We start from the raw sequence: 12,657 nt of genomic DNA on the forward strand, positions 1-12,657 counted from the left end.
CGTGAGAAAATTAATATTAGAAGTGCGTGTAAAGACACTGTTTCAAAATAGCCATGCATAGTCTCATTAGCGATTTGAGTAATCTGAGAGTAGTATGGCTGTATGCTATACTGAACTAAGTTCATCAGTATAATCAATTACTATCACTACAGGGTCGTTGACACCATAATTAACATACTTAGATGAACATAGCATTTGAACACGTTCTAGATATGATGAACGACCGCTATGGAACTTGGAAAATCATTTTTTTACATAAATTTTCTGTATATAAGGTTCGTCTCTCCGATAGAAAACTATTAGTATTAATGCAACTCTTAAATAGTTACAATGAACAGACGGGCTGAAGTTAGGGCTTTTATGTAACTACTTCATGAATTCATTATCAATTGGATTTATAACAAATTTACCTTTTTAGTTTTATCCTTAAAAGAAAATATAAATCCGATTTGTCGTTGAACTGAATATAAATCCGTTATTCTTACTTCACAGTTCAAGAAGTATTGCTGGCAAACTGATGTCTCTTTTTATTTACCGCTAAACAGTTTGCCCTTATCTTATGATCCCAACGGAAGGGTTGGATATTAAACTGATGCCCGACATGGAGACAGAGAAATATGTTGTGTTATGAGAACGTCATAATTTAAAGTGAAATACTATCAAAGTTGATTTATATGCTTTTAATAACTTTACGGGAAGGTTTTCTTCAGAGAATTCTAAGTCTCATTGACATCGGACCACCCTTTGCATAAATTTTAATAACTTCCGTGGCTATAACCAATACTAATGTTACTAATATTATACCAGGGCCTAAGAGAACATCCATGAGTGTGACCCCGCAAGGGCTCCAATGCCCCTCTCCCAAACTTTTTGCTCCAATTTTTTTAATATTTTGGAATTTTGTCTGCACAAATCAATGTGTTTCTATGTGTATTTGTCTCTCTCATTCTCTGTGCCTGAGAGTCTGAGCAGATATTTACTTGTCCCTCTGTCTATCTTTATATGTTTGTGTGTCCGACTCTGTGTGTTTGTAGGTGTTTTGTCTCTCTCTCTCTCTGTGCACGTGTATCTGAGCGACTGTATGCTTGTCTTCTCTCTGTGCCTAAGTGTTTGCTTGTCACCATGTCTGTTTGTAGCCGTTTCTCTCTCTCTCTCTCTCTCTGTATGCCTATGTTTCTGAGCGGGTGTTTGCTTGTCTCCATGTCTGTCTGCGTGTGTCTGAATCTGTGTGTTTGTATGTGTTTTTGTCTCTCTCACTCTATGGGCCTGTGAGTCTGAGTGGATGTTTGCATGTCCCCCTGTCTGTCTTTATATGTTTGAGTGTCTGACTCTGTGTGTTTGTCGGTGTTTCTCTCTCTCTCTCTCTGTGCATGTGTATCTGAGCGGCTCTATACTGATCTCTCTCTTTGTGCCTATGTGTTTGAGTATTTGCTTGTCCCTGCGTCTGAAATTGTGTGGTTCTGTGTCTGACTGTGTGTTTGTAGGTGTTTCTCTCTCCCTCTCTGTGCCTATGTGTCTGAGCGGACGTTTGCGAGTCTCTGTGTCTGTCTTTCTGTTTCTGAATCTGTTTGCGTGTGTTTTGTCTCTCTCTGTTTGTCAGTCTGTCTGACACTGTGTGTGTGTTTGTTGGTGTTTTTGCCTCTCTCTCTGCCCCTGCGTCTGAGCAGCTGTTTGATTGTCTCTCTCTCACTGGGTCTGTGTGTCTGAGGGGATGTTTGTTTGTCCCCGTGTCTGTCTTTTTGTGTTTCTGTGTCTGAATCTGTGTGTTTTTATGTGTTTTAGTCTCTCTCTCTCTCTCTCTGCACCTGCGTGTCTGAGCCGATGTTTGCTCGTCCCCATGTCTATCTTTGTGTTTCTGACTCCGTATGTTCGTATGTGTTTTCATCTTTTCACTCTCTGTACCTATGTATCCGAGCATGATAATTGCCTGTCCCCGTGTCAGTCTTTGTGTGTTTGTGTTTCTAACTCTGTGCTTTTGACTATGTTTTGTATCTCTCGCTCTGTGTGTCTGTGTGTCTGAGCGGGTGTTTGCTTGTCTCTCTCAATATGCCTGTGTGTCTGAGTGGGTATTTGCGTGTTTCTGTATCTATCTTTTGTGTGTTTCAATGTCTAACTCTTAGTGTCAGTATGTGCTTTCTCTCTTACTCTTTCTCTCTCTCTGTGCCTGAGCACATATTCTTTTATCCCCGTGTCTGTATTTGTTTGTTCGCATGTGTGAATCTGTGTCTTTGTATGTGTTTTTGTCGCTCCCACTCTCTGTGTCTCTGAGTTCAAGCGGATGCTTGCTTGTCCCCATGTCTGTCTTTCTGTGTCTGCCTCTGTATGTTTGTAGGTGTTTTGTCTCTCTCCATCTCCCTCTCTCTGTGCCTTTATGTCTGAGTGGCTGTTTTTTTTGCTTCTTTTTCTCTCTCTCCGTGCCTATGTGTATGAGCGGATGTTTGGATGTCTCAGTGTCTGTCTTTGTGTGTCTGCATCTGTGTGTTTGTATATGTCTTTGTCACTCTCACTCTCTGTGCCTGTGTGTCTGATCGGGTGTTTGTATGTCCCCGTGCTTGTCTTTGTATGTTTGTGTGTCTGACTCTGTGTGCTTGTAGGTGTTTTCTCTCTCTCTATGGGCCTGTGTGTCTGAGCGGGTTTCGCATCTCTCCACGTCCGTCTTTGTGTGTTTGTGTGTGCTTTTCTCTCTCACAATCTCTGTGCCTGTGTATCTGAGCGGGCATTTGCTTGTTTTGCTTTGTGTGTTTGTGTGTCTCACTTTGTGTGTTTGTAGATAATTTTATCCTTCTCTCTATCTCTCTGTGTGTGTCTGACTGCCTATTTGCTTGTCTCTTTCACTGTGTGTTTGTGTATGAGCCGATGCTTGCTTTTCCCCGTGTCTGTCTTTGTGTGTTTGTGTTTCTAGCTCTTTGTGTTTTTAGATGTTTTTGTCTCTCTCTGTGCCTGTGTGTCTGAGCGGCTGTTTGCTTGTCTCTCTTTGCCAATGTGTCTGGATGGTTGTGTGTTTTTAGGTGTTTTTGTCTCTCTCTGTGCCTGTGTGTCTGAGCGGCTGTTTGCTTGTCTCTCTTTGCCTATGTGTCTGAATGGTTGTTTACTTGTCCCCATATCTGTCTTTGTCTGTTTCTATTTCTGAATTTGTGTTTATCTCTCTCTTTCTGTGCCTTTGTGCCTGGGCGGATGTTTGCTTTTTTCTCCTCTTTATGTCAGTGTGTCTGAGCAGCTTTGTTTGCTGCTCTCTCTCTCTCTCTCTCGTTCTCTCTCTATGTCTCTGTACCTGTGTGTCTGCGCAGGTGTTTTCTCGTCTCTGTGTCTGTCTTGGTATATTCGTGTGTCTGACTCTGTATGTTTGTACGTGTATTTTTTGATCTACTCTCTCTCTCTCTCTCTCTCTCTCTCTCTCTCTCTCTCTCTCTCTCTCTACGTGTCTTAGCGGGTATTTTGTTTTGAAAAAATGCAGCTCATCTCTCTCAGTCTTTGGTAAAAGCCCTGTTAACCTATCTCAGATTCTAATATACCCCCTATGAGCTCTTTCGTAGTATCTCTGTCTTTTACAATTCCTTGTCTTACATCTCCAAATTCTTAGTAAACATTCTAAGGTTCGACTTGATAGCGTATCCCAAAGAATAATGGAAACATAACAAAGTAATGCATAAGATATTTTTATTGTAATAACGACATGTAGAATATCATCGTAAAAATGCAAATGAATGATTTAAATCCATTCCATGAAACACTTCATTATATTTTCTTTTGACATAACACTTATTCCATTTTGTGGTCATACACGAGTTTTGACATGTTTTCAGCTACGATCACATCACACATTTCATCATTGGTATTATCAGGTTTATTGACTATATCTGTTGGTGTATAATCGATGGTAGTAATAATGTTTGCATGGGCTTTGTTTTTTTCAACAATTCTTCTTCACGCCCTGTTGTTATGCTCTCTGCCAATCTCATTTTATTTTGCTTTCATTTTCACTGTCGATTTCCATATTATTTTTACATAGTTTGCAGTTTTGGCTCAAAGACAAGATATGAATCATGACATTAGTGTAGCAGCAGGAATTGCTTTTTCCCTTTGCTTTCATTAGATTGCTAATAAGAGAAAGATGGCGATAGAATTTGTCAACGGGTAACGTATGACCAGAACCATTGGCAAGAGATAGACCCAATTTGTCAGCTATTAGTTTCAGGCTTGCATTATATTTGAGCACTAACTTCTCTGGAAATGCTACTTTCGCATATCCACCATCATAAGAGTTGAATCTATTCGATGCTCCAAAGGACCAGAACCATTAGCAAGAGATTGACCCTCTTCGTCAGCTATTAGTTTCAGGCTTGCATCATCTTTTAGAACTAACTTCTCTGGAAAAGCTATTTTCGCTTATCCACCATCATAAGAGTTGAATTTTTTCGATGCTTGTCTTTGTCAGCTTTTGAAGCAAAAATATTCTTATCATGTGTACAAATTTTCTTGGAATATTCCACATCCTTTTTTTAAAATATGATGCACATGTTTATCATTCCAATGTTAAAAAAATGAAAACATCCAATTAACTAGGTAGTGTCAATGACCAGCCATAGAATACCATTGGGACAACCACCTGAAAAAAATCCTCCCCAAAAACATGTTCACCAGTCAAAAAAATTCTAAGTCCAACAAATTCAAAGTCCAAAAAATTATGAGCCCGAAAAATGGAGGTCTAACGTCTTTTTTTGGGGGGAGGGGAGTAGAATGGGGCTCCTGGAGTCGAGACAATGGGGACACGCCTATGGGATGCCATGATGATGCCAAGGGAAGCTCATGGATGCCAAGATTTGCATAACTGTTCAAGAGTTGCATGAATACTAATGATTTTCCATATGAGAGACAAACCTTATATACATAAAATTTTTATAAAATACCGGTTTTCAATTTTCATAGCGGTCGTTCCTCATAACTATAACGTGTTCTAATCTTATGTTCATTTATAAATGTTAGTTAGGGTGTCATCGGCCCATTAATAGTGATAGCAATTGGTTAAGCTAATGAACTTAGTTCAGTATGGCATACAGCCATGCTACGTCTGACTTCCAAAATATAACAACGTGCGGCGGAGGTAGTGGTAGTTCTGGGGGAAGGACAAAGGGGGCATGTGCCCTGGGCAGAGAAATTATAGCGGCGCAAAATTTCTACGCTTCTTGACTACTAAGGTCCCTGCGTCGGCCCTGCAGTGCATTGCTTCAGCATTATTCGATCTCCGGGTCCCGTATTACCAAGCTAAGGTCAAACCCACTTCGCCACCACAGGACAACAATTCATTAATATTACAAGGTGTCTGATAAATAATCTAACAGTTAAAATCATTTTGTAAAATTAGAACTTTTTATTGAAATAAAGTAGATGGCGCAGCTAATAAATAAAAATAATTATTAATTAAATAAACCAAAATCGAACCAAATTAAAAATCGAACCAAATTAAAAAAGGACAGTAATTAAAAAATTGTAATTAATAACAGTTTAATTAATAATTTAAGTAAGGAGTATAACGATATTGGTCTAAAATTCAATCCGAGTAAGAGGGAATGTATTAAGTTCAATTCTAAACGACCAGGTTCTGATAGTACCACAGTCACTTTGGGCGATTCCGATATTTAACTTTCGTCATCCCTAACTTATCTGGGTTTACCCCTTGGAACTGACCTGAAAAGTACGTGTGCAGGGCTACTTGGGCATTTCAGCACGAAGGCTAGAACAGCTTATGGACTACTAGTTAATGCTAAAACACGTTACAGTAAGAATGTTTTGGCTAGACTCTATAACGCTTACACAATCCCTCATGTACTAGCCCCAGCTCCTTTTTGGAAGCTATTTACCATGACGGTTTTGCTGACAATTCGTTTGCTATATTACAAGTATGCAAATTATCTTCTAAGTCTTCCTCTTTGGGCTCGTAACCACAAAGTTACGCAACTATATGGTGTTATTGATCCATTTGTAGCTGTGGACCAACGACGTACCAAATTTGTTTTATCTCTAGACCATAGCCACCCATATTAGAATGCGTTTATTTACTATTGTTTATCATAGTCTGATTTTTTTTCTCTTTTTTTTTCCTTTACTCCATATGAGGACTTTCGTGTCTTTTTATATGGGTCAATAAAATTATTGATTGATTTATATAATAACTTAGTACAAAATGTAAAAATAATAAAAAATAAATTATTAATCGTTTATAAGTTAAAAAAAGGTTTTAATAAATGACAATTTTGTTAAAATTCGGCCTGAAAATATTATGAGACAAGGAGGGGGGTACTAATTAACATTTTGGACCGAGCGCAAGAGAGGTTAGAACCACTACTGGGGTGGGTAAACACCCAATCCATTCCCTAAAAAGTAGGAAACTGTGACAAATTCGTAAAAACAAGCAGCTAATTGGGACAAAAAAATTTATAAGACCCCACTGGCTATTTATGAAAATGAAATAAAATGTGAAGAAGAAAAACAGAGGATAGGTCCAGCGAGTGTTTTAGACACGGACGAGGATAGGTCCCTTTTTTCAAAAAAAACTCTTTATGGCTAAAACAAGATTTACAGTTCTGTCTAGATAGTAATTGCATAAAAAAAATAGTTTTTTTAGCTGAAAGTAAGGAGCGACATTAAAACTTAAAACGAACAGAAATTACTCCGTATATGAAATGGTTTGTCCCCTCCGCAATCCCTTGCTCTTTACACTAAAGTTTTTAATTGTTTTAAAAAAGCAGAATTGTGGCAAAGAGTCAAACTTTAGCTTAAAGAGCAAGGAATTGCGGAGAGGACAACTCATTTCATATACGGAGTAATTTCTTTTCGTTTTAAGTTTTAATGTCGCTCCTTACTTTCAGTTAAAAAAAAATTAGTTTTTTATGTGATTCCTGAACGTTTTTGAATTAATGCATGTTTGATTTTGGTTCTCCACACAGTAATTATTAAAATGAAATTTGGATATTAATTCCTTTTTTGGCTAAATGGCTTTCTCTTAGTTTTGATCAGACGATTTTGAGAAATAAGGGGTGGGGAAAGCCTAATACCCTGCAACTTTTCGGTTACATAAAAAGGCAACTATAAATTTTAATTTTTAAAGAATGTTTTTATTAGTAAAAAATATACGTAGCTTAAGAATTAGCTCACGTAACAAACTTTTATATTCTTAAATTTGTATTATGTATATGAGGGGGTTTGTACCCTCGTTAATACCTCGCTCTTTGCACTAAATTGTAAGTTTTGTCCCAATTCTTTAAGAATGACCCCTGAATCCGAAAGGCTGTAGAATAAATAGTTGAAATTACTAAAAATACTATAGAATAAAGAGCGAGGTATTTATCTCCTCCTAAATACCTCGCTCTTTATGCTAAAGTATTTTTAGAACCCCTCATATGCGTAATAATCTCTGTTCGTTTTAAGTTTCAATGCTACTCCTTACTTTCAATTGAAAAAACTTTTCCATGTTTATTTTTTCATTGTTTTTTTTTTCATAGTAATTTTAGAAAATCCCGTGCCCTTTTCATTGAATTTCTGTTCCCCCATGACATATTTCTCCAAGGAAAGATCCTCACACATAGCTCCCTCCCCTCAACCCCACCCCCAAAACCCCCCAAAAATCCCCTGAAAACGCTGTACACTTTCCAGTAACCATTATTATATGTAAACACTGGCCGAAGTTTGTAACTTGCAGCCCCTTCCCCAGGGACTGTATTTGATTATGGTTTTTGACTATGCGGAACAAAATGGCTATCTCAAAATTTTGATCCGTTGACTTTGCAGAAAAATTGAGCGTGGGAGGGGGCCTAGGTGCCCTCCAATTTTTTGGTCAGTTAAAAAGGCACTAGAACTTTTCATTTCCGTTAGAATGAGCCCTCTTGCGACATTCTAGGACCATTTGGTCGATACGATGACCCCTGGAAAAAAAAAAAAAAAACAAACAAGTAAACACGCACCCGCGATTTGTCTTCTGGCAAAAAATACAAAATTCCACATTTTTGTAGATAAGAGTTTGAAACTTCTACAATAGGGTTCTCTGATACGCTGAATCTGATGGTGTGATTTTCATTAAGATTCCATGACTTTTAGGGGTTGTTTCCCCCTATTTTTTAAAATAAGGCAAATTTTCTCAGGCTCGTAACTTTTGATGGGTAAGACTAAACTTGATTAAACTTGACTTATATATTTAAAATCAGCATTAAAATGCGATTCTTTTGATGTAGTAATTGATATCTAAACCCCATTTTTAAGAGTTTTGGTTGCTATTGAGCCGGGTCACTCCTTACTACAGTTCATTACCACGAACTGTTTGATATTTCACAATTTTACCTTTCTTCATTTTACCTATCAGGATATTATCTGGAACCAACTGTATTGAACTTGATAAACTCTCTTGAATTATGGAGCTTGCCTACATATTTTTCTTAGACGCAATCGATACAAGAGAATTAGCCACTCATTGCCCCTGTTCTACTACTTTCATCAGTAAACATGTAGGTAGCAATAAAGAGACATGAATTATTCAGTAAAAAGCCTTTCGTTCATAGCATTGAATTAAGCAAAATCTTCATCTGAAGAGCAGTTGCAACAAAGAATGACCTTACAAAAGAACTAATTCCCAGAGGGTCATCGTCCAATTTTTTTTTCTAAGGAGTTATTTCTTGCCAGAGAATGACAGGAAACCAGGAATGCCAGACAGAGCGCTTGATGGCGCTTTAGATCTTGATAAAAACTATATTTTTTTTTAATGACAATCAAACATTTTTTTCTGCAATTGCATCAGTGTATATGAAAATAATGCAGGTTCTCTTTAATAAGGCCCGATCGATACGGATTTTTGGGTTCAATCAATCAATCAATCAATTTAGTAATACTAAAGGAAAACTATAACAAAAGTAAAGCGGTTACTAGGCCCAAGAAGCTTTGCTTGTAATGGACCCCAGAGAAAAAGAATAAAACACTTATTTAAAATATATATAAAGAAAAAAAAAAAAAAAAAAAAAAACACTGGAACAAGACAAGGACATTTAACAAATTGAAGATTTAGAAGAAGATTTAACTTATAGCTGAAAATGATTTTAAAAGAAGAGAAGTGACATACAAATTAGGACAGAATTAAAAAGAGACAACAATTATTGAACTGGAAAGACCCGACGAAATAATTTCTCTGCAGAAAGAAAAAGAGGGACATCTGAAGGGATGGAGTTCCATAACAGAATTGATTGATCTACAGGAGACCTCTGAGTCTTGGTAAAATAAATCGTCTAGAAGAATTACGTAAAGAAGAAAAGTACCTACCTGAGCCTGTCCGTGAGAATAACTGCTGCAGGGTCGGTGGGAGAGTGCCTAGAAAAGCAGAATGCACTAAATAAAGAGTACTTTTACCTATAGTATGATCCAGCGGAGCTATTCCAATATCTTTATAAAGATCAGAGGAAGGGTAAGCCGAGGGAGATGAAAAGTAGCCTTCACTGCCCTAATTTGGGCTCTTTCAAATGAGCAGAGAAGAGATTTATTAGTATTACCCCAGACAGGGTAGCAATAAGTAAGGTAAGGATAAATAAAAGCATAATAAAGAGAAACCATAATATCAGGAGGAAGAAATAAGTTAATCCGGTGCAACATAGAAGACTGGCGGAGGATTAAAGAACGGGTGTGAGTTATATGGGGTTTAAAAGAAAGAAAACAGTCAAGATACACTCCAAGAAATTTCACTATAGTAGCTTGTGGTATAATATCATTCCCAAAAGTCAGGGTGATTGGCTCCTGTACGTCTCTCATACGGTAAGGGGTCCTAAAGTTGACAATGGCACTCTTTCGGCTGTTAAGAGCCATACCATTTGACCAGCACCAATCCTTTACATTATCAAGAATACCTTGAGCTATAGAAGTGGCAGATGGCAGGTCCACTGCAGCAATGAAAAAGTTACTGTCATCAGCAAAAAGAACAGGGGAAAATGGGGATGAATACCATCAACAAGATCATTAATGTAGATTAGAAACAAAAGTGGTCCAAGCACAGAGCCTTGTGGGACACCTTTCAATACAGGCAAAGTAGAGGAAGAAGTACAGTTAACCAAAACATACTGAAATGTATCTGAGAGGTAGTACCTAAACCATTCTAGTGGGACTCAATGCACTCCAAATAAAGATAGTTTAGACAGAAAAACATTGTGGTCAACCATATCAAAGGCCTTTGAAAAGTCAAGAAATAGACTCAAAACACATAATAGACCCAATTCACATTTTAATGTGAAAACTTCACTTTACATTCATACGATATGGTCTCTTACAAGCAAATCCATGCTAAGCACACTGGATACACGGCAGCTAGAGTTTTAAGTTTGGAGGAGGGTTTTAAAGAATTTGTAGACAAAATCGTCCAGTATGCAGACAAATAAGCTAAATTTCCAAGGCATATATGTAAATTTTTCAAGGTATTAGCACGCGATGACGACACATTGGAATGTCTCCGCCCCTCCCCACCTTACAACAACCCTTCTCTCTCTTAGCTGCACCCCTTACTGGATATCTTGGTTTTAACCGGTTGAGTCTTCGATCTTTCACCCGTACAAGAGAGTATTCATTAAACAGAAACCGTACAGTTTATTGTATTCTTTTTAGTTGTTTTGGTAATAAACGTACGTTCATAAAGTCACTATACATTTAGAACATTGCTGAACCACGTGTATTTTGACAAGTATTGACAACAAATATACTATGAACCATCTCTGCTGCTCTCTCCAACATTGTCCGACTTAGCTGGTGGCTCCGCCCCCTATGACTGAACAAGCAAAAATACCTGTAGGAATGTGTTGCCATCTTCTGGACAAGTTGCACCACCCCCAAAAAAACAAATAAATAAATGTATATATATATATATATATATATATATATATATATATATATATATATATATATATATATATATATATATATATATATATATATACCGACCGAGAACCGATATTTTTTCCCGATATCCAATAGTGATACTGACCCTCATAAGGGCTCAATAATATCGGTCGGCCGATATATCGGCCAGGCTCAACTTTTTAAAACGGATTAATTTTAAAAGAATTTGTGAACGCAAAACGGCTTTTCCATAAGGATTTGCTTATCCGTTTGCCAGAGGCGGATCCAGGGGATTGTTTTAGGGGTAAATCACCCAGATGGTAAAAAACCAAACTAATTACGGTGACGATTGATGAAAAATACCAAAGGGGAGCCAAATTAATATCGGTCACCCCGAACATTAATTCTGTATCCGCACTTGCCTTTCATGTATAGTTTTTTTTTTTTTTGACAAAGCACTAGAACAGAAAATGCCCTTTCAAATCCTGTTCCCTGTCCGTTTGTTTTTCCTCATAAAATTAAAATTAGTCACTGAAAATAATTTAATGTCATGGTTAGAACTGACCCGATATCACCATACTAAACCGAAACATAAAAATAACCAATAATAATAAAAATTCAAAGTTATAATCTCTCGACACACATATAAATACTATAAAATCTGGAATATAAAAATAGCTTACTATATTGTCCTACCCAAAATAAAAACCTGGAGTCAAGCTAAATATTTGGAATGAAATTTCTGTTAAGAAAAAATGGAATAAATGACAACAGCTAGCGACAACCTAGTATCTATCCCCTTTTTTATTTCTACGGATGAATCTCGCATTTTGACAACTTTAAAAAAGCGTATGTACAGTACATGATTCTCAAACTGAATGATTTTAGTTTTATGGATGTGAAAGAGAAGAATATCATTGTAAACCTACAATATATCGGCTAGTACGTAAAGTGGCGTCGTTTGGGAGGGGCAAAAGAGAACAAATACCCCCCCCCCACCAAAAAAAACTGGAGAAAAAATCATTATATATCCTTTGCTCCTTGACTCTCTGTATGTGGACCTTTTTGCCCCCTGAATAAAATACTGGAGGTAAGCCCCTGGGTACGTAATATTATGTTGGGCAGCGTCTCAACTAGAAGAAGGCTGCTTAAAAATATTGTGTCCTGATCATGGAACTTCCCTTCTATTTTAAATGAAGAACACCTCTGTAAATGTCAACGATCCAAAAGGTTAACTCGTTTTAAAATTAAGTGGTTTTACTTTAGCTAAGTAGAATTATCCCACCTTATTATTTAAATTATGTAAGAATGTAAAAACGTTGCAGACCGGTGGATTATTTTTAGTTGACCAACCGTAGATCATTTTACATTTTTGCGTTAAGTAGCTTACGTTATTAAAATGACGATTTGAAACCGCTATCAATGCAGCTTCTGGTACGTAAAATCATGTTGTGCAGTCTTTCAACTAGAATTAGCTTGCTTAAACATATTGTGTTCCGATCATGGGTACTCTCCCCTACTTCACATGAAGGAAATGCCAACAATCGAAAAAAGTCAACTACAAGAATTTTATTCAGCTTTTACCCCATTAAAACAAAAATGGTTTTAAATTGGCTAAGTAGTACTATCACACCGTTTTACTTAAGTTACGTAATAACGTAAACACGCTGCTGACCGATGGTTTATTTTTAGCTGGTTTAAAAATAGCAATTTGAACAGCGTTGTCAATACAGTGAAATTATACCGTATTTGGTACAATTCAGAAGTCTTTGTGCAATATGCTATATTTGAAAATTTCCG

The 12,657-nt window shown here is 37.1% G+C and overlaps 1 protein-coding gene and 1 long non-coding RNA gene across 2 annotated transcripts in view; one reads left to right on the forward strand and one right to left on the reverse strand.

Moving 5' to 3' along the window:
• The window catches only part of LOC136028261 (uncharacterized), a 193,374-nt gene that overhangs the window by 11,210 nt on the left and 169,507 nt on the right, over window positions 1-12,657 (forward strand). The gene's annotated exons all lie outside the window — the stretch shown is intronic.
• LOC136028260 (GILT-like protein 1) overlaps window positions 1-12,657 on the reverse strand; it is a 144,976-nt gene that overhangs the window by 3,453 nt on the left and 128,866 nt on the right. Inside the window, exon 7 of the mRNA XM_065705998.1 lies at window positions 9,301-9,348. Coding sequence (XP_065562070.1) covers window positions 9,301-9,348 — 48 coding nt within the window. The remainder of the gene's footprint in view (window positions 1-9,300; window positions 9,349-12,657) is intronic.

This window comes from Artemia franciscana, chromosome 6 (genome assembly GCF_032884065.1).
Source record: "Artemia franciscana chromosome 6, ASM3288406v1, whole genome shotgun sequence".
NCBI classification, from domain to species: Eukaryota; Metazoa; Arthropoda; class Branchiopoda; order Anostraca; family Artemiidae; genus Artemia; species Artemia franciscana.